Source organism: Typopeltis vanoorti, chromosome 11 (genome assembly GCF_054136105.1).
Source record: "Typopeltis vanoorti isolate ZY-2024b chromosome 11, IOZ_Tvanoo_1.0, whole genome shotgun sequence".
Classification (NCBI taxonomy): Eukaryota; Metazoa; Arthropoda; class Arachnida; order Uropygi; family Thelyphonidae; genus Typopeltis; species Typopeltis vanoorti.
In genome coordinates this window covers 77,936,954-77,961,040 of record NC_143559.1, presented here as the reverse complement: position 1 = coordinate 77,961,040, position 24,087 = coordinate 77,936,954, and the positions used below count along the sequence as shown (strand labels likewise).

General features: G+C 35.4%; 1 protein-coding gene across 6 annotated transcripts in view; it reads right to left on the bottom strand.

The window, feature by feature from the left end:
* Positions 1–24,087, bottom strand: part of spdi (sperm antigen with calponin homology and coiled-coil domains split discs) — a 371,208-nt gene that overhangs the window by 96,007 nt on the left and 251,114 nt on the right. For all 6 annotated transcript variants that reach the window (XM_090399846.1, XM_090399843.1, XM_090399844.1 and 3 more), the window contains exon 10: positions 18,079–18,313. In XM_090399846.1, coding sequence (XP_090255972.1) covers positions 18,079–18,313 — 235 coding nt within the window. The remainder of the gene's footprint in view (positions 1–18,078; positions 18,314–24,087) is intronic.

The following is a 24,087-nucleotide window of genomic DNA, read 5'->3' as shown; positions in this document are numbered from 1 at the left end:
CTAACAGCAGGGTGATGCATATATACAAGATCAAAGCCTATGGTAATACATAATTGGTCAGATTTAACCTAATGAATAATACGTATGTATAAAAGCCAAGTTAAGCAAAAAAGTATTTACATATAAACAAATTTATGGTCAAATGTGTTTGTACAAATTAATTCTTTCTAAAAAATTAAAAACATCATGCAATTTGCCTGAGTCTGCTAGTATTTCCCTGAGTGTATATGGCTTGGTTAGATAGGTGAAAATTTCATTCCTCTCTCGTGTAAATTTTTGACAATCTACCAGAATATGATGAATAATGAGATGTGTGTTGCATTTTTCAATATGGGAGGGTCATCAGCTCTCAGTAAATGAGACTGCATAAGGTGACTGTGACCTATGCGGAGCCTAGCAAGAACAACCTCCTCCCTTCTCTTTGTACATTGACTAGAATGCCAATGTTTAAGTTCAGGTTTAATGTTATATAATTTGTTTATTGATGCTTCTTGCCATGTTAAGAAGATCAACTTATAAGATCAAAGCTAATTGCTCCCACTGAGCAATTAGCTTTGATCTTATAAGTTGTCTGTAGTTTGTATATGGAATTGCCAAACAGTATGTGGAGAAGGTATGAGCTGATTTAGCAGCTGCATCTGCAGCCTCATTTCCTTTGATTCCGATGTGGCAGGGAATCCAGCAGAACTGAACATCGAAATTAAGGATTTTCATTTTGTGTAGCAGGTGTAGCACCTCATAAAGTATTGGATGTGGATTATACATAGGAGAGGAGATAGCCTGTAAAGAGCTCAATGAGTCTGTATAAATTATACACTTTTGGTAGCATTTTTCTTTTATATGCACAAGTGCAAGCTGAATGGCATGTAACTCTGCTGTATAATTACTGCAGTCTGGTGGGATCTGATTTGAGATAATAATGTCAGGAAACACAGCAGCACAGCCAACAGAGGTGTTAGTTCTTGAAACATCAGTACAGATGGGTAAGAAATCAGCATGTGCTGCTCTGTGTGCATTAAACAATTGCAGGTAAATGAATGATGGGTATAAGATTTCTGTAGCTGACGAAGTGAGGTTGCAGGACGGTGTGCAAACCCACCATGGAGGAATGCTGTCATGTTTGGTGTAGCTAATGTTGTCAACATTTATACTAACAGCTTGCACAGTTTCTTTAATACGCATACCAAAAGGATGCATAGCAGTTTGATGTGTGTGATATTGAGCTTACCAATGCAGAGAGAAGATACTATTCCATGTAGGGTGATCTGGGAGAGATTTTATTTTTAGGGCGTAATTAAGGGATAACTGTTTCCGTCGAAGTGATAGAGCCTGTTCATTTGCTTCAACATAGAGACTTTGAGTGGGTGAGGTGCGAAAGGCACCAGTAGCTATCCGTATTTCCTGATGATGGATGGAATCCAACCATCGTAGGTTACTCTGTCTTGCCGAACCATAGACTTGGGACCCATAATCCAGCTTTGAACGTATAAGTGCACAATAAAGATGGAGCAATGAAGCTCGATCAGCACCCCACTCAGTAGAGGATAGAGTGCGAAGGAGGTTCAAAGTTCTTTTGCACTTTTCTCTTAGTTGACGAATGTGTGCTAGAAATGGGAGTTTTCTGTTAAAGATGAGTCCCAAGAACTTGGTTTCTGTAGCTACTGGAATAACAGTATGTCCCATTCTTAGTTCAGGATCTGGGTGATGAATGCATTTTTGAGAAGTGTACACAGACACTTTTTTCTGTTGAAAACCTAAACCCATTATTAAGAGTCCACAGATAGACATGATCAATTGCTTGCTGAAGTTGTCTTTCAATTACCCTCATGTTACGTGAGTGACAGTAAATTGTGAAGTCATCAACATATAGAGCATTGTCTACAGTGGGAGGAAGCTGTTCAATGATTGAGTTAATTTTAATAGCAAAAAGGGTTACACTTAAGACAGAGCTTTGGGGAACATCTTGTTCTTGATGATATGGTCGAGATAGCGTACTTCCCACTCTGATTTGGAAAGTTCACCTGGACAGAAAGTTTTTAATAAATATAGGGAGGTGTCCTTCGAGACCTAGGTTATAGAGGTCTTTTAATATGCCATATTAAAATTATAAAAAATATAAAATTATAAAAAAAAAAGTTATTTTATTATTAATCAGTAAAATAATCTTTTCAACACATGTGTTTTGTGTCCCTAAATTCATAAATATGAATGAATGCTGATCACCGTATAACCTTAAAAGAAAGTCATCATAATCCATGGAGATGTGACCCACAAGCAGTGCAGCCTCTACGGTAAGCTAAAGATACGTAGTTCCGTGTTAATTAATCGACTAGCCTTTTTGAAATGATGTAGAGAACAGTAACTTAATACCCCAACTGCATTAAACTAAAGAAGAAATTTACATCAGCTAAATTGCTCCGTATCTATGCCAGGCTAGAAAAAGCATTGTTAAGAGAACAGATCCACGAAGCACGAAAGAACTTAGCATTTACTCAAGCCAAAGTGTTACAACTAAAATTTGAGCTATCCAGTTACGTTAATCCAGAAATTTGGGATATTCTGGACAAGATCACAGACGACTCGGCCAAGCATCTATTATTCAAAAACAAAGAACAATTAGTAACAAAGTTTCAAGCATTAATACTATAGGAAAGCCCAAGACAATTATGACCATAACGAAAGGAGCAACCAACCACCATCGGACCACTGTCTGGTTATCAACCAATCGGATTACAACCTCACCCAAGGTGAACTCTCGCTACTAGAGAAAGGTTTAAATTACGGCATTGCTCTGAGGTCAGTAAATAAACTAGATATAATCTATCATATTGAGACAGGTTTAAGAACCCTCCCTGCCAATTTAGCTGACAAAATACAGATGGAAACTGCCTGTTTACTAAATTCAACCAAAAAATTAAGCAGCAACCTAAACAAAGCTGAAAAACTGGCCCTCAAATCCCTAAAAAATAACCGTGACATTATTATCATAAAAGCAGATAAAGGGAATGCCACTGTTGTTTTAAATTGGACAACCTACATAGAAAAAATTAACCATTTAGTATCGGACCACAACACCTACCAAATGGTAAATTACAACCCCACGCAACGCAACAAAAAGAAAACTACTGAACTACTTAAATCAGTTAACACGTGGCCAGAATAAACAATTAAAAAATTAATACCGCAGTATGCCTGTGCACCCAGAATTTATGGCCTGCCAAAAGTACACAAAACAGACACACCGTTACGTCCAATTGTGGAAGGAATCGACAGCTCGAATTACCACTTAGCCAAAAAATTAGCAGCCACACTCAAGGAATTAGTTGGTCATTCCCCTTCCTACATAAAAAATACACAACATTTCCTAAACAAAATTAAAAACATTACACTCGACGACCAAGATCTATTAGTCAGCTTTGACATAACTTCCCTTTTCACCAATGTCCCAATCAATGATACTATCTTGCTCTTACAGAACATATTTCCACATGACATCACGGCCCTCTTTGCCCACGTACTCCGCTCCGGATATTTCATGTGGCAAAACAATTTTTACCTTCAAAAAGAGGGTACAGTCATGGACTCACCACTTTCCCCCCCAATAACGAACTTTTATATGGAAAACTTTGAGCAACGAGCTCTAGAGTCAGCTTGCCTAAAGCCCAAAATTTGGCTCAGATACGTCAACGATATTTTCACCATTTGGCCTCACGGCTGCGAAGCACTAAATACGTTCCTGATCCAATTCACCATTGAAATAGAAAAAAAACAACTCTCTTCCGTTCCTAGACACACACTTGTCACATGTCTTCCTTCAGGCTGTCTCTCCTCAGTTTACCGCAAATCTACACACACACAGGCCAGTACATACATAAAACTTCTTATCACCACCCAACACAAAAACTAGGGGTCATAAGCACCCTTAAACACAGAGCTCAAACTATTTGTTCAAATGAACAAGCTCTTAACCATGAATATGAGACCATCAAACATACCTTTATAAAAAATGGATACAGTATAAAAACCATTCACAAGATCCTCCACAAAGATACCACTAACAACAAAAAAAATTTCAAGAATGCTATTGCTATACCATATGTTAGAGGCATTTCTGAAAAAAGGGACAGAACACTACACAAATACAAGATCAAAAACCACCTTTAAACCCCTCCCCGACAAAATTAAGACACCTACTCAGTTGTTCCAAGGATCCTCTGCCACACCTAGCCCACCCAGGAGTTTACAAAATACAATGCACAAGTAACATACCATACATAGGGGAAACAGGGCAAACCATCCCAATCAGGAAGGATGAACACAAACGACACATAAAATACCTCCATTTTGGAAAAACCGGCCTTTCTGACCATGCACTCCAAACATACCACAGAATTGATTGGAAAGGTACCAAGTCCCTACACCACACCAAAACCTGGTTCAAGCAGAAATTCAAGGAAGCATGTGAAATGCTCAAACATGATCCAAATCTGAATAAAAATGATGGTCTAACCATTCCAAGAATGTGGAGGACCCATCTGCAACCTTCATAGCAACCACAAAGAAAAATCTCAAATACAAGAAGACTTGGTGAAGTGTTTTTTTTTTTTTTTTTTTTCCCTGAACATTCAATAGCAACCTTACTGTACAAATCCAGAAGATAATCGTAATATAACAATATGAACTGTATTAATTCCAGAAGAATCTTAGTACTTTAGCAGAGTTTATTATAGTTTTTTTTAATCACTAGAGGGCAGGCTGAGAAAAAAGATTAGTTAACAACGTAGATGTAATTTACCTGTACAGGGGTTGAAACATCAAGTTATTATTTTATTATTAATCAGTAAAATAATCTTTTCAACATGTGTGGTTTGTGTCCTTAAATTCATAAATATGAAAGCTGAAATATTTGGTTTGTTCTATAGGTACTCCATTCAGGATACAGCTGATGTTTTCCATCTTCCTACCTATTTTCACAGTTTGTCTTTTTATTGCCAAATTTCCTATGCATGATTCTAAATATACCAGCTTATTTGTTACATTTATCACATTTGTTACAGAAATTATTCAATTTAGTTAAAGGATCCTGAGGACTTATATGCATCATTTGCAGACCTTCAGTATACATCATTTGCATAAAATAAAGAACTGAGATTCTCCAATTCTGATTGTATCAAATTGGAGATACTACAGATATTTAAATTCATACATTATGAACTATCATTAGTATATTATAGTTGAAAATTAAAAATTTAAATAACAATGAAGGTATAAGAATGAAATCTCTGCTTGTATGCAGTTATGAGACAGCCAAGTGAAAACTTATGCTATTGGGATCAAATTAAGCTTGTGCATGCAAATAAAAAGAAAATAATAACAATATTAAACCACATCGTTATTAATAATAATTTCCCTCAAACTAAAACTCTATAAAACCATTATTATAATTACAGTAATGTATGGAGCTGAGACTTGGACACTCAAATTAAAAAAAAAATACAGAAAATCAGAGCACTCGAAATGAAATGATTAAGAAAAATAAATAAGACTCGCTGTCAGAACATAAAACAAATGAGCAAGTCAAACAGGAATTAAACTACAGAGAAGATATCATAGCTATAATTCTTAAACAGAAATTAAGATGGCTTGAACACCTCCAGAGAATGTCCTTTTATAGATTACCAAATATAGTCTTGAATGGAATCATTGGAGGAAGACAATCGAGAGGTTGATCAAAAAGAACTTAGCTACAGTCTCTGAAGGAGCGATCACAATTACGAGCTTCAGAGAGATGACAGAAATGGCCAGAAATAGAACCATTTGGCAAAGATTTGCACATAGGGGACTCAACCTATTATCTGATTGGATGAGAAAGAAGAATTTTCCAGATTTTTGGCATGGAAAGTCCATCATTAAGGCTGAGATCTTGGTGATGTAGAAGGACTTCAGAATTTTAAAAAAGGTGTTCACATTTATGGAAACATTTGTAATAATTTGGTATCATTCCAAAGGATCCTGTGGTTAGTATTACTAATTCCATGTTCTGTTAGAACTTGATTCCCCCCCCCCTTGAAAGTAACATAGGACTGGTGTTCCAAAATGCATACAGAAACAGATCGACTTGTTTGTTCAAAGTAGAATAACTGCAGTTGCCTGGGACTGAGTACACTCCAGGTAGCAACTGAGGTGGAATTTTATCTTTTGGAGATGATATCACACAGCTAATTGAGATACCTTTAAGGCAGTGATTATCATAATATTTCATAATATGGCACACCTAGACTAATAATTAAAAATCTGTGACACACTAAAAATATATTCACTTAATTTTTTTGACATCTAGACATAATTTTGATTGATTTTATGCACAAAAGATATTAATAATAGTAATTACTTATCCTTTTTGCTCCAAAAAAAATGTAAACTATATTTTTGACATTTTGAGTAAGAAAATCAATTCTCGAAATTATTTTAAAAATTTTTTATTGATTTTTCAAATGAATATATAATATCCATGTTAAAGGAATACTATTGAATAAAATTAACCGAATGAAAAAACAAAACAAAACAAAAGAACTCTTACCAGTTACCTTAAAAATAAGAGAATTAAATGAAGTTATTTGTGAACATATTTATCAAAAGATTAAAGATAATTAACACACAATTTTAAACCGATTCATCAACCATAAGTTTCATAAAATATAAATAAGGGAGCTTCAGGTGCAGATGGAAGACCAGACACTAATAAATAAATGTGAAAAATTACGACATTATTTTTTTCTATTAATTTGTTTTCACAAATCTCGTGGCACACCAATGGGCTGCAGTACACCGGATGAAAATCGCTGCTTTAAGTATGGGAATGGCAATTCTACGTGAGTCATCTCTTCTAATAGAGGAGGGAGAAAAACAGTTGATAATCTTGTCTGTTGTTTTCAGGATGTAACCATTGAAAATGACAGTTTGTTGGTAGAAATTTCTTTGAGAAGAAGTTGGATGAAGAACAGATAATATGAATTCTTGAAATAAGATATACCATATTTCTGTGAGAAACTGTGAACAGAAGTGTGATGGATACAATGCCCAAAGAAGGCAGGTTTATGAAAAACAGATGTTGATAAGGAATCATCCAACTGTCTTTTAATATGGACATCTACGAAAGATACGGTTCAATTTTGATTCAAGTTCTACAGTGAAATTAATTCTGTGATGCAGGTTATTGATTTTTTGTTAGAAGGCTTCTACTTATGCACATGAATTATTCCAAACTGCAAAACATCTATATAGAGAAGCCAGAGGGAAGGTTTTGGATTAATCACTGAAATTTTTTCTTCCACTTGTTCTAAACAGAAGTTAGCAAGGATAGGAGAAATTGGAGTTCCAATTTTTATTTACAAATTATTTCTATCTGGAATAAATTTTCTAGATAAAAATAATTATAATAATATATAATAAAAATAACCTTATTTTTGGTCAGTGCTCCTGGTCAAAAAGTAAATCACTTCCTGCAGTCCTGCAGGAGGTGGTTTGCTTTGGTCACCCATACAAGAATTCGAGGAAAAAACTCATGCCAAGAGGTCCGCCTTATCTTTGGATTTATGTTATCAGATATGAGTGGAAACAAGAAAAGAAGGACAGCAGTTATGCCCAACAGCATTAGTGAGGGCCCAGAAAGCTCAATTAATTGGGCAGATAGTAAGTTTAATGTATTTCTTCCTTATGAAGATTTTTATGCTTCTTTCAGGCTATAGTGTTAGTGGCCTGAAAGGCATGGACAGAGGGACGAATAACCGATGATTGGAGTAGAGCTCTCATAGTACCCATATATATAAAGGGAAATAAAAGTGAATATGAGAATTACAGAGGTATTTCCCTGCTGAGTGTTCCTGGTAAGATTTATGCTAGTATACTTGAGAAACAGTTGAGAAGAATTGTGGAAGAAAAGCTTGGTGAAGAACAAGCTGGATTCAGGCCAAATAGAGGCTGTCAGGATCAGATTTTCACTTTACGACAAATACTGAAGAAATCATGGGTATATAACAAAGATCTGCATTTAAGTTTTGTCGATCTGGAAAAGGCATGACAAGGTGCCAAGACAGAAGCTATTCAATACGCTACAGTTATATTGAATATAACTGTTATATAATGTCAATGGGGCATTATATCAAGCAATACTTAGTCTTTATTTGAGTTGTAAGTCAGCAATAACAATTGAAGGAAGTACAGGAAGATGGTTTAATGTGGTATGAGACAAGGATATACATTATCCCCTTTGTTATTCATTATCTATATGCATCACATTATGAAGGAAAGTGGTATTAAACATGATATCAATATTGGAGATGTTAATCTCAACTCTTTGCTTTATGCAGATGTTATACTTCTAAATAAATCTGCTAAAAGTCTGAAAGATTCCCTGACTAAATTGAATAACTGTTGTAATATATATGGTATGAAGGTCAGCGATCAAAAGACAAAGACAATGAAAACAGGCAGAATCATTGAAAATGTCAACTGTGTTGTGAACGGAGAACCTGTGGAACAAGTAAAACATTTCAGCTACTTAGGCACAATTTTTAGTGAAGATGGTAACTTAAATATGGAAATAGACAACAGAATCAACAAAGCTGGTATGGTAGGAAGTCAATTGAATAAATTCATATGGAATAAGAGAGAAATTAGTCGGAACGCTAAATTAGCTGTATACAAGACGATGTTCAAACCAGTTTTAACTTATGGTTCTGAGAGCTGGGTCAGAAGTAAAACACTTGACCAAAGACTAGAGACCGCAGATATGAGAGTCCTGAGAAAGATTGGGGGGGGGGGGGGGAATAGATGGCATCAATGGCAATATCATATTAAAAAGGAGGATATTAGGAAAGAACTTGACATTGTCAGCATCCAGGAATGCGTTAGCAGAGTAAATCTCAGGTGGTATGGTCACTTGAACAGAATGGGCGAGGAAAGATTAGCAAAACAAATGTTCTCTGCCAGGTTGGCAGGAAAACGACCCAGAGGAAGACCAAGATATAGGTGGATTGATACGGTACAAAGTGCCTTAGACGATAGAAATATAAGATCTGATAATGTTGGAGTCTTGACAAGTAACAGACTGATTTGGAGGAAAATTGTAGCTAAGAAGTTAGTAATGATGTAAATTTTTCATGTATGCTATCATATCTTGTACACCCCTTGTAGGTACATGGCAGGAATTTTTTTTATTACTATTATTATGGGCGACTCCAGGGAGTCCTTAGACTCATCGAGAGAGGGCCTTAACATCATGTCCACACAACTATTTGACATTCTTACAGTACCTATCATACCCTGCCTTGAACTCATTCACTGTAATAGCACCCACAACAGACTCTGGCAGCTTATTCCACTCATTAACCACTCTAAAAGTAAAGAACTCAGCTCTAACACCCTTGCTAACCACACTCTTGCCCAGCTTCCATAGATGTCCCCTAGTTCTCCCACCACCAGTCCTGATATCAAACATATCCTCTGAATTAATCCTATAGAAACCCTTCAGCAATTTGAATGTCTCAATCATATCTCCCCTTTTCCGCCTATCAACCAATATCTGAAACCCACAAATCTCCAACCTGTTCTCATAAGGTTCATTCCATTGATGATGAAGAAGGCTATAGAGCAAGGTAAGGAAATCTCGAGTTGGAGCAGATCAAAAATTGGGGATTCCAGGTTGGATAGCCTTTGGATTTGGAAGGATATCAGATTTGACAAAAGCACATGTTCATCTCTTTTTTTTTTTGAGGAATGCATGATGCAAGATGTAGTTGGGACAGCAAATGAGAATGCGAATAGGTGCTCAGTTAGGAATAGGAAATCACGTTTTAATGTTCGTAAGTGATGGTGTATATTGTTACTGTTTGTTGATGTCTCAAATGTTGATGAAATAGGCATGGAAGTGATTGCCATTGGAATCAAATTTTGGTGTTATTTTAGAGTGTTTTTTACAATTTTTTTGCTGTATTTTTCATATTTTTCTTATTTTTTAAAAATGTTTTGAGATTTTTTTCACATTCACAGTTAAAACATCAATATTTATATAGCCATCTTTCGTGTAAGAGTTGATTCAGGAAACTTAAAGAGCAGGGGCATGTAGCTGGAATGAATAACCACCACACAGGGAATGTCCAGATTTTGGTCAAAGTGTGGTGGTTATTCCACGTCCACCAACGATCTCTCCTCCTCAATGAATGACCTGGCAAAGCAAATGGCAGCAGGATTATTCACCAGCTGATCGGGAAGCCTCCAATAGATGCTTTACCATAGGGTTTAGTCCATACACTATCTGACAGCCAAAAAACAGTCATGTAGCTTACCACAGAAAGTTACATTTACTGCTGTACCCTCAAAATGGAGCAACATCAGTGTGCTGAGCATTCTCAGCAAGACCATCACCTGTACATGATGTGAAAAGAAAGGAGTGTGTGGGAGAGAGAAACCAGAGACTACTCGGGAGATGAAACATGGGAGTGGAAAGGCATCTACCACACTGAGGTCTAGTTGGCATTTCCTCCAACCAGGGAAGTTGGTATGGTGGGTAATGAATAAATTTATACAGAATAAAAGAAAAATTACCCAAAATACTAAACTAAAGTACACAAGACAGTGTTTAAACCAATTGTAACTTATAGTTCCAAGAGATGCACTAGAAAGAAAACAGTTAATCAATGACCAGAGACCACAGATATGAGAGTTCTGAGAAAAAATAAATGAGTGAATAAATGGCATCATCATTATCAAGCAAGAATATGTGAGCAAAGCTAATTTAAGATAGCACTGTCATTTAAACAGAATGGGAAAGAAAAGTTAAACAAAACAGGTGTTTAATGCCAAATGTCAAGAAAAAAGAGGAAGACGATGTAGGTGGACTGATGCAGTTAGAAGTGCACCAGAAGTCTGAAATCTAAAATCTCACAAATAATAGAGTAACTGAGAGTAAGTTGGTTGATATGAAATTCATAATAATGTAAACTCATTCATGTAGTACTATTATATATTCCTGTACACTTCTTGGAATTTGATGATAAATCCAATATAAGCATTAAGGCTTTTTAATTAAATTGAATAAAAATGTGTAGCAAAGTATGAAAAAACCATGACAAAGACAAACTAGGAAAGCAGTAGGAAAAAAGAAAGATATTATTATTATTATTATTGCACGGGCATCTTCATGGAGTCCTAAGACTCATCGTAGGAGACCCAAACTATCAATACAATACCTATCAGAGCTTTCCTTGAAACCATTAACAGATAAAGCAATCCCAACTGACTCAGACAATCCATTACATTCATTCACCACTCTCCAAGTGAAAAATCTGGTCCTTGCTAACCATGCTCTTACTCAACTTCCAGGGATGACTTCTTGTTCTGTTTCCTCTAGCCAAGTGCTGAAACATTTCTCCTGCATCAATCATATAAAAGCCTTTAAGTAATTTAAATGTTTCTATCATATCCCCCCCTTTCTCCTATTAACCAACTTTTGCAATCCATAAATCCTCATAGGCTGCATTCCACACACCATCTTGGTCACTTGGATGCTCTCCACCACCTCATCCTCAAAGAAACCTAGGTGACTAGATTTGAGAACAGTAATCTGGATGTGGTTGTATCAAGGCTTGTAAAGAGGAATGATAACTCCCTTGTCTTCTCTGCTTGTTAGTATATTCTTCAATAACCAAGTAATCCTGTGAGCTACCCTGGATACTTTAGTAATATGTCCTCTAAACTTCAGCTCTCTATCTACTATCACCCACAAATCCATGGCTTCATCAATTTCCAGGACTACACTCCCTTAATGTAATTCTTTGTATTCCAAAAGGATAACTATACTTGTCCACATTAAACTGACATCCATTATGTTTTGCTTATCCTGTAAGCCTATTTAAATTATCCTGCATCGTTCTATTTACCCTGCCTGACTTTGCATCATAGCAAATAAGTGAATATTTCCTTTCAAATTATTTCCTATATTATTATTCAAAAACAGAAATTTTGCTCTTTTTTGGTATCTGTCCATCAGTCACCCTTTTATCCATATCACCAATTTCATATCCATCCCCATTTGTTGCAGTTTGCATACGAGTTCCATGCTGTATTCTGTCAAACAGCTTTGTAAAATCGAGCAGTATCACTGTGTAGCCATTCCCTTTATTCAACTCAGTTCTCACTTTATTATAAAAAGTAGATTATTAAGGCATGAATGATCCTTCAACAAAGCCATGCTGCCCCTCAGAGTATTCTTATCCACCCATTCCTGAATTCACTTTCTGAGCAACTTTTCCAGTACTTTTATCACCACTCCTGAGATACTAATTGGCTAATTTGCTATCACAGACTTAAATCCTTCTTAATGCAAAGGAATTATTTTGTCCTCCTTCCACTCTCTTGTGACTTTGCCAGAGCTGAGACTTAAACAGCCTAGTTAAAGGCACCACTGGTTCCCCTGCACATTCTCGTAAAATGTAAGGCCAATATTCCACAGCTGTATTTGTATTCAGATTCTGCAACATACTAAGCACCTCCAATTCTTCAACCTCTGTTCTCAGATCAGTCCCTGTCACCTATGCCATAACAATATCTTCACTTGGATAATCCTTGCAAAATGATTACTTGGTATCCCATCAATTTCGTCTGCTTCCATTACATTCCTACTATCTACATTCATTAAAGTTATCCTCTTTAAGATTTCCTTTTAGCTATTAAGCTAATTTCTTCTCATAATCTGATTATGAGTTCTTTACCATGTCGGTCACCTTTCTCCTTATACACTCTCCACATCATTTTCCTTGTTTGCAATTCATGCTTAATGATGCCACCTAGCCATCTAACCCTTACCTGATTTACCCTCCTGACATTGTATACAGTGTGATATTGCTTCCTCCAGATATTCCTTGACTATCCCCTGTGCACTGTGAACATCCTTCCCTAACAGATCTTTATGCCATAATCAAGGGTTATATATGGAACTGATTTGTAGTTTCAAATATAACCCTTGATTATATAGTGATTATATATGGTTATATATTGGAATTTCCATATGTTTTGCTATCTCTCAAGTCAAGACAATATGACCATTTTCTCCAGTCGAAGACAACGTAGCCACCTTAGTTATGATAGGTCTTCTGCTCCTATAACAAGATCCAATACTATCCCAAGTTCCCTTCATTCACATTCTGCATCAAGTAATTATCTCTCAGGAAGTGTATAAATTACATTTCGTTCCTGCTATGTGATCTTTCCTCCTTCCAATCTATGTCTCCAAAGTTGAAATCCCCTATAATAATTACTTGACTTGCACTTTTTGTACTAATATGCTGATGCATGTCTTCCACATTATCCTTGGCACCTCCTGGCCTATGGCATTAAGCAATTTTATATTTTGTCCTATTGGCCTCGATCTCACACCAGATTGACTCAAAAGAATTACCATTTGCCCAATTGACTCCTACTCTTGTTGATTGAAATTCATCTGCTATCATCAGCAGTATTGCCATCTCTGTCCTATTTTCTCTGAAAGTACCAAATCCATCACATTCTATCCCTGTAACTACATCGTCTGCTGTTAGCCACGTCTAACTAATGCCTACAATGTTTGGTGAGGTTGCACTATAATGAATAATGCAGTTTTTTATTATTATTATTATTAAGAGAGACCACCAGGGAGTTAGAGACTCATCAAGGAAGGCCACATACTACACACACCAGCTATCACACTTATTCTTGAATACATTCACACTGCTTGCACTCACAACATCCAATGGCAATCCATTCCAATCATGCACCACCCTCTGAGAGAAAATCTAGTTCTTACCCCCTTCTTAGCACCTTCATTCACAGCTTCGAAGGATGCCCTCTTGTCCTTTCCCCATCCTGCATAAATTGAAAAATTCCATCAACTGCAATCCTGTATGATCCTTTCAGAAGCTTGTAAGTCTCAATCATATAACTCCTCTTTCTCCTGTTTGCTAGTGTCTGCAGTGTACAAATTCTCAATCTGTCTTCATAATCAGTATTTTACCATCCTGATATCATTTTTAACACTCTCCTTTGCACTCTCTCCAGTATATAAGAATCACAACAGAAACCAGGAGACCAGATCTGCACACAATAGTCCAGTGAAGTCTTATCAAGGTCTTGTAAAGAAGCAAAATGACATCCTTATCTTTACATGTGAATGTTCATTTCAGCATTGCAATTAACTTTTGAGTTGTATTTGCAATCTTTGCTACATGGCCCCTGAACTTCAACTTCCTATCTACTAACACTCCAAGATCTTGTTAAAACACTTAAGGAATTGAACAACGTAGTTAAGGATATAAATTAAATTAAACTTTAATAAATATTTTCCGATATTTCGGCAACATCACGTTGCCATCTTCTAAAGGAACTTACAAAAAAAAGTTACGTGCACATAGGCACTACAACACAGAAACTGGGAATGAAGAGATGAAGCTATTGTTCTCCTAACAGTCCTGATGGTGCCCTCTAGCGGGCAAAGTAGGTGTTCTTGGCCGTTGGGCTGAAGGTCTGCTGATGTAGGCCTCCCAAATTTGGGGCAGTCGCATACAACCAAATTTGTATTTGCTACGGTGTATCACTGTAGCTTTCTTCCACCGTATTCTGTGGTGTGTATCCAGAGCATGGTCCGCAAGCCCAGAATGACTGTATTTGTGAAAACGGATGTAGTCCTTTTGTTCCGAAATTCTGATATTCGCTGTCCTGCCTGTTTGGCCAAAGTAAGACAGTTTACAACTGCAAGGGACCTGGTAAACACCAGGTAGGTCTAGGGGAAGTGGTTGGTCTTTAGTGGAGCAGATAAGGGATGCCAATTTTCTGTAAGGTTTGTAACAGGAGGTCAGGTCATGTTTTTTTAAGATCTTGGTAATCTTTTCCGAGGTGCCTTGGATGTAGGGAATGGTGATGGATTTAGAGTAATCCTTGTTGTGGAGGGGGGGAGGGGATCTATGGTTTGTAGGTTCTAATATTTTTTGGATTTGGGGGGGGGGGGGTAGCCATTGGCTGAGAAAGTGTTGAGGATGTGATTTAGTTCAGTGTTTAGGGCTAAGTCGTTTGAACAGATTAGTTTAGCCCTGTTGTATAGTGTTTTCACTACTCCATATTGTTGGGGGGGGGGGGGAATTGTTGGTGAATGTATCTGCCTGTATGGGTGGGTTTTCTGTAAACTGAGAAAACCAAGGTTCCATTAGGCTGGCGGGTGACTAGTGTGTCTAGGAAAGGGAGGCTGTTGTTTTCCTCTTTTTCCAGAGTGAATTTGATTCTGGGGTGTTGGTTGTTTAAGTGTGTTAAGAAGGAGAGAAGTGTTTCAGAGCCATGTGGCCAAATAGCGAACACATCATCAACATAGCAAAGCCTTATGGTTGGATTTTGTGGGACAGAGGCTAAGGCTTTTTCTTCAAAGGTCTCCATAAAGAAATTAGCCAAGGGTGGGGAGAGTGGTGAACCCATGGCTGTACCCTCTATTTGTTTGTAGAATTTTCCCTGCCAAACGAAATAGCCTGAGTTCATTGTGAACTGAAATAAGGCTAAGATATCGGGAGAAAATTTAGCTTGGATTAGCTCTAAAGTTTCCTTGAGTGGGACATTTGTAAATAAAGAGGAGACATCAAAGCTGACCATTATGTCAGTATGTTGGAGTGTAAGGTTTTCTATGCTGGCTTTGAAATGGGCTGAGTTTTTTTATGTGTGATGGTGTGTTGCCAGTATAGTGTATGAGCTCTTTGGCCAAATGTTTAGCTAATTTGTATGTGGGGGAATCAATGCCATCCACTATGGGACATAATGGCACATTTTCTTTGTGTATTTTTGGGAGTCTGTAAATACGGGGGGGTATAGAGTTAAACGGCTTTAATATGTTGGTAACTTCTACAGGCCAAGAAGTGACTCTCTTAAGGAGCCTGTGAAGTTTTCTAATTTGAGAGTTGGTAGGATTGTAATTGATAGGGAGGTAAGTGGCCCAATCTAATAGAAGAGCATTCAGCTTACCTGTGTAGTCATCAGAACTAGTAATAAGACAAATTTAATTATGCAGTACATAGCATTTTTTATACCCCATGAAGGTATAAAAAATTTCATTATCATCATCAGGAAATGATGATGATAATGAAAAGCAAGTTATAATACGTATATATATATTCTGGAAGAAGGAAATTAACTTCCATGTTTTGTTCTGAAATATTATGTAATTAGAATACAAATTCAAAAGCTAAAAAAAAGGAATTGTTCTGATAAGAAAATTTTCAACTGAAGGCACAATTTTACCTAACAGTACTGAAATATGCAGAGAAAGATTCTTTATGTAAGAAGATTCTATGTCAAAAATATATTTGAACTGAAAGCCATGCATTATAGAAAATGGTTAAGATTTTGGTCTTTCTCTGTGTTTTTTTACTGATAAGCAAGAATAACAACATGGAAAGAGGCACATTATTCGTGTGGTACTAATAATGTGCTATAGGTTGGCAACTTTTTGTAGATGGGAGTCATATAAAAAAATTTATGACTATCATCTGCTTCTCAGACACAAAGGTGTGTCTGTGACACACTTCTGTGTCTAAAAAAGCTCACTCGACTTTTATACTGGATTAACCTTCAAGTTTCTTTCCATTCAATTTGCAAATTAAATTCATTCTTATACTCTCCTAAGGATAAATATGCTCCTCCTCCTCCTCATCCATGAGTTTAGAGAATATTGCTCATGTGATCTCTAACTTGTTATGGACAGACACCCCAGTCTGCTCAAATATGTCTGGAAGAATATCGAGATTATATCTAGGTCAACAATTCTGATGACAGGTCTTACCAGTCACTTGGGATTCATTGAAATAAAACTAAAGTTTTACATAAAAGCCAACTTTTATTGGAAAAACTGTATAAAGAAAACAAAGAGCCCATATTAATCAACCAAACTAAACAAAAATGACTAGAATTTTCCCAATTTTGACAAGTCATCCTGCTCAAGGGTTTTCTTTGATTTTTAATAGTCTGAGATCAAGCAATCCTCCTGCATGTAATATGCATTATAACACACACTATAATTTTCCGATTGTCATTCTATTTTGTCCATAACTGTACACATTAAAATTCCTACTCATAATGAATACTTATTTCCAATGTAAGTGAAGTCTGTATTTTATTTGCTTATAGGTTCATCTGCCTGTTATGTATCTATATTTCATAATACCACAAAAATGTTTCCATATTCATCAAATGTGGCCTGTGCAGTCTCATAGCAACTTCCATAAGGTAAGTCTCAGAATGAAGACTATTACAGGTTCACCACTGACTACAGGAATGTTTTGCAGGCCTTTTTTGATTTTAAAATTAGTTGATTTTTAGTTCAGGCAAGAAGGATTTTTTTTTTCTCTCTCTCTCTCTCTCTTCTGGAAAAAACTCAGGGTTTTAGTTCTACAAGTTAGCTTAACTGAGGAACACATACAGTAAATACAAATAAATATTAGTTATGATTATGGTGCATTTCCAACAAGCTACTATGGGAATGCACTCCACCCTGGCAATGATGAGAGGTGGAGATTGGCTGTCTACTAATTTATAGTTAGGGCCAACAAAGTGCTACTTACACCTACTGGGGAATGAAAATGTATTACAGGAGTTATTATTATCATTAAAAAAAAACTGATATCAGAAATTGCCAAAAATTTTCATAAAGAGAATTACAAAGGTTCTGTTAGTTTTATATAAGCACAAAAGCATGACAAAAATGTTTCACCTTGGCAGCTTTACAAAACAGGTATTTAAATAAACATTACATTTTTTGTTTTTTTTTTAAGTTTTTTTATTTCCTTCCAGACGTTCTGGAAGGAAATAAAAGGAAAAAAAAACATTTAAGAAAACTTCAAAACCTAAGGAACATATCACAGTGAATTACAATCACAAGTTAGGAGTATTCGATCTTTTCAATTTCATTATATTTGGAAAGGGATACTTGTCTTCTGACGTTAGTATTCAATATCTCATATAATGTATAACTACTACTTTAAAGAAGTAACCATCAAGTTAATAAGAACTCACCCTGTCCTTTAGCATGTTTTGTGGCATTTTCAATAGATTCAATTAAACTTCTGACAGACATCTGCGTAGCACCCCTATAATCTCCCCATTTGCTATTACTCAGTTGACGGCGAGCAGATACTAAGTCTTTTTCTACAGAATTTAATACTACTGCATCTCCAGAAGGATAAGTAGTGTTAACAGAACGAAGTGGTCCAGACCTAGTCTGACTAGGTGCAGTAGCTTCTTGTTTGTTCTAAGAAAGAATTCATTTCAAGTAAAGAGTAATTAAGATTTTAAATTATATCTACCCAGATTAAGTAAAATGAACTGTATGTAAGAAATTCAAACACAGAAAGATATAAAGAAAAACTAAAAAATACTTATAATAAACTTTCTCTTTTTCACAAAATTTTGTGGCAGCTTTTAGTCTTTAGTACACTATACTATCAATTATGCAAATTATTAGCATTCAATGGTGAGAATTATCAATGGCCTATATATATATCATGTTAAAATAAGTATTGGGAAAGTACTACAATTCAGAGAAGCCTAAATTGTATACATCTCAACAATTAATGAAAACCCTTGATTTGCTAAAGTCACATTTCCCACCAGATATATTTGAATTATTTAAATTTACAGTACATGCAGGTTATTTTGCATGGAAAGGGAAGATATACAAATTATGGACTCTCTATAACCATGTTATAAATGGTTATAAACACTTGTAGATGCAATAATTTGTGTAAACTGAATGCTGATCACTGTGTAACACTCAAGGAAAGGAAGATATACAAACAACTAGATCGGACTGCAATGGGCTTCCTTCTTTCTCCTCCTTTAACCAATTTCTACATAGAACACTTGGAAAACCCAGCTATGAATACAGCCACTCTCAAACTAGTGGTTTGACTAACTATGTTGATGACGTGTTTGCTATTTGATCACATGGTCCAGACATTGGACCATGTGATACATTTTTATTGCATTTAAATAGCCAATATCCCAAAATCCACTTCACAATGAAACAGGAAGCTAATGACTGTCTGCTCTTCCTGGATACAATAATCACATGGCTTCCTGATGGTTCATTATCTTTTTTCTGTTTATAGAAAACCCACACATACAGGAAGGGATTTACACAAACATTCACACCGTTATCCAGCTCAACAGTATGGTATCCTAAAAACACTAATTCACAGAGCTAGATCTATCTATTCCAATGACAATGCTCTTACCACTGAACTCACTTACTTACCCAATGACTATGATCCTTACAGGATAGAAAAAATACTAAATGCTCCCCAGAAATCCCCTCCATTGCCTATTACACAAGACTACAGCAAAACTGTTACCATCCCATGCATTCAAGGCACATCTAAAAAAAAAGATATCTAGAGTGCTTAATAAATATCAGCTATGCACCATATTTAAACCACAATGTCAAATTGGCAACTTTCATCTGTTCACCTAAGGACAAACTCTCTTCTTTATCACATCCAGGAGTTTATGAAGTGTCCTGTTCTTGTGACCTGACTTACTATAGACAGACAAGAACTGCTGACATCCACCTTGGTGAACATAAAAAATACAATCAACACTATTGATATGGTAAGTCTGGTCTAGCAAACCATGCCTCAGATATTCCCTCTCACACAGGATCAAATGGAAGAAAACAAATGTGCTACACAGAAGTCATCATAAGTCAGAGAGATTGTTTTTAGAATCAACAGCAGCTTAAAACATAATCTAAATCTCAACAAGTATGGTTGTATAAATTTACCAAAAATCTGTGAGACAGTCATGTTAAGATCTAATTAATACTTGTTTCCTCTCTTTTTCCAATAAAGATGGTGTCAATTAGGACTTTAGTTCCTTGTGTTGTTCATTACACTTTTTTTTTAAACACTAGTCTCACTGTTATACCAAATTGTTGTTTCATGTACTGTGACAAACTGTTCTTGCATTCTGAAGATGTTAGATATAATACCAGCAAAATATCACCTAATAAGTTAATAAATATTAATTATTTTCTTATCATTCTGTGTTGTAATCAATACCATTAAGATAAACTAACAAGTGTTGTGTTTGGTTCTTTTCTGGCCTTGATGATGGCACTTTCTACACTTCTCACCACCAGTTTATAATACAAGACAGGTACTTTGATTGTGTAAAGAGAACTAATCTAAGACAATATGATAACTTGATTTTTTAATGATACTTGTGACATAATGATCAGAAATATATACACGTTAGCACAAGGATAATGTTTAATTTGCCAAATATTTTGGTCTGAATATTACAGACCATCTTCAATGGCTACATAGGAATAGTTTTTAAAAAAACAAAGTGGAATACGAACAATTGATCATTCATACATAGAACGAGCCGCGTGATGTCATATCGCTAAGAAGTGTAAACATTTTTAAAACATAAAGATATTAATTCAAAAATTCATATAATGATCTTAAATAACATTAGACTGATAAAATAAATAAATAAAGAAGAATAAAAAAATAATAATTTAATGTGTTATCCTGATTAAACTTTCCCAAATTTTTGATATAGATATACAGTCATTACGATTCAAGTTAGGACATTGAAGTAAGGCCTCTACACTTTCTTTAAATAAACATTCAAATTTGTAGTGACATCTATGTAGGAGGAGAGTCTTGAACCAAAGGATGTTGTGGTTCGTGTTTAATACATGCTGAGCTAATCCAGATTTCTCAGGTTTGTTGTGTTGAATTGATGACTTGAATTCTTTTGAATTCTTTGAATTCAAAAGAATTCAAAACACCAGGTAGAGAGAAGGTTTGAGCGTTTATCTTTAGATGAAGGAAAATGGTTGGATAATTTGTTAATAGGTGTATAAGTGGCTGTTAGATCATATTTCTTTAAAATTCTCAAAATTGGTTCTGAAATCCCGGAAATGTAAGGAATTGGAACTCGATGTATTGAATCTTGGTTGTTCTGTGTTGGTTTGTAAGAATCGAAAAGATGTTGTGTACTCTTTTCGGAGAAGCCATTTAGTTTCATGTGATGTTTGATAGTTGAAAGTTCCTTCTGTAATAAATGAGAAGTTCAACAGTTAGTTTTGGCTCATCGGAGTAAACATTTTGTGACTCCTGTTTTTTGATAAGGGTGATGAGCAGATTCTTTGAGAATATAACGACCTGTGAAAGTTGGTTTTCTGTAAACTGTTGTTGTAAGAATACCAGAAGGTGAACAGTGAAGATGTCAGCTAGTAATTCCAAAGTCTCTTTGAGAGGTAGATTCATATATAAAGATTCTATATCAAAGGCAACCATAAGATCTGTAGGTTGTAAAGAGAAGTTTTTTTAATTTATTTAAGAAATCAGAAGAGTTTTTCAAAAAAGAGTGTGAGTTGCCAATGTGTGACTTCAATAATTTAGATAGATATTTGGCTATGCGATAGGTAGGAGAATCAATACGATCCACTATAGGGTGAAGAGGAATATCTGTCTTATGTATTTTTGGTAGACCATAAATCCTAGGAGGCCTTGCAAAATGAGTTTTTTGTCTTTCAATAGTGTCTATATCTAAACTTATGACCTCATCAAGAAGGGAATTTAATTTCTTCAGTTGTCTGTTGGTTGGATCGTAATTGAGTTCCTGGTATATTTGAGTGATCTCGGGTGAGTTTTCTTTTATAGTTTGAAGAGTCCATAATTCTGTCGCTTTTCCCTTGTCAGCTTTGGTAATGATGAGGTGACTGTTGTTTCTTAAGGAATGTATAGCTTTCTTTTCAGAAGGAGATTTAATTTATCTTTAATCCATAATCAACTCAAAGCAGCTAAACATGATCTAGCTATTAACATTCAGCTAGTTTCTGATCTCTGTATCTATATCTCCACAAACTTAGAACCACATCTTTCAAACATAGTTCTGGATGTAGCTAAATGCTCTTTACAACATTCTTATAAAAAACAGAATCAACATCTAAACCACAAATATGATGTTCTTGTTTCTAAACAAATCAAGCCTTTCCAAGTTCCAGATAATTGAATCGTCAACGTATCCAGTCGGCCTTTAACCGATAATGAAACACTCATCCTCTCAAAAGGACATGATTTCTCTATTATCCCTAAAAAGATTTCATATCTAGATTTTCTAGTTAACATCGAACGGAACCTCATTCATTTGTCAAGTGAAAAAGCTAATGCTCTCCGTCTAGAAGAGTTGCTTCTTCACTACTTAAAGCCAAGCTTCCTCCTTCAAACATATCTCCTTCTGAAAAGAAAGCTATACATTCCTTAAGAAACAACAGTCACCTCATCATTACCAAAGCTGACAAGGGAAAAGTGACAGTAATTATGGACTCTTCAAACTATAAAAGAAAACTCTGACATCACGCGGCTCGTTCTATGTATGAATGATCAATTGTTCGTATTCCACTTTGTTTTTTAAAAACTATTCCTATGTAGCCACTGAAGATGGTCTGTAATATTCAGACCGAAATATTTGGCAAATTAAACATTCTTGTGCTAACGTGTATATATTTCTAATATGATAACTGATACAGAATGGGAAATAAAGGATTAGGAAAACAAATCTTTTAAGCAAGAATGGTAGTAAAAAAGAGCTACAGGAAGACTGAGACCTACACAGGTTCATGCAGTTGGGAAATTTGTTGATAGGAAAACTAGTTATAAAATATTATGTTATGCCTTCATACTTTCTGGCACATCCCTCAGGAATATAATAATGATAACATAAACACAGAGAAATACTTTTGAAATATGATTTAAGATGATAACCTTTAATGCATGTTGGCTGGATAATATACAATATTTATTTTATAATTATTTTGAAACCTTCAATAATAGCACTTATAATTTAACTATACTTGCCAGTAAATGTATGAAATTTTGGACCACAGAACAAAGGTAATTGGGATGCATAACTGAGATCACAGCACACACAGCTGAGAATAAAACATTTTACTTAGTATGAATAATTGCTAATAAACAAACCGACATGGTTTATTTTTATCCAGTGATTGGGTTTAATATCACAAAATATTGCATAACTATCTGTATTTTAAAAAATTGTTATTGTGAATTGTTGTACCTAGGACCAAACAGCTGAAGAGGAGATGCTTATGGTTAAAGCAAATTGTAAAAATAATCATAATTAAAATTCTGAATATTTTTACGTATTGTTTATGTTAGTATGTTTATTAGTTTTGTTTTCATAACACGCATTGTCGGCACTTGCGATGTGCCAGTTATGGAAATTGTTTTGTTAAAAGTGATATGTAAAGCAGTTAAAAATTTATGTACTTACCGGATTTGAATAGTTGTGTTACTTTAAACAAATGTATTATGGTTTGAAATATTAAGTTTTGTGTTTTATGAGGACATTCTCTTGTCACTAGCGAAGACAACGTGTCAGCCATTATACAGTACTTAGTTTCTCGCTTGCCACGGAGTGCGCATGCTTGCCAAGAGGTTTTGATGTGTGATTGACAGCTGACAAGGAAAGCGTCCGGTATCTGAGTAACGGCTGTAAACAAGAGTGTTTGGAAGGAATTTAGAACACAGGCCGGCAGACATTTAGGTTTGGAAGGAATTGAAGTTTTTTAAGTGACAGTCGGAAGAAAATTAATAGTATATTCCAAAAAAGGAATCGTGGAACTATTAAGTTTCAAAGTGGAATAAGTATTGATGAATAAAAGGAAAATATTGCTATATGCGTTTTAAACGGAATACTGGAGGAAACACTAATTCAAAGATTAATAGTAGATTACGAAAAGGGAATCGTAGAACTAAGTTTTTTTTTTTTTTTATTGGAAGAAGAATTTGCTATTTACATTCTAAAGGAATGTTCGAGAAAACTCTGATTAGGAAGTTTCATCTGTATTAAGGATGCCAGATCTGACTATTATTTCTACTGAAGAAAAGAGACAGAATTAAGTCAGGAAGAATTAATGTGTGTTACATAAGTGATGAGAAAGGATCCTGTAAAAATGAAGAATACAGTCATATATCTTCAGAAAAGGGC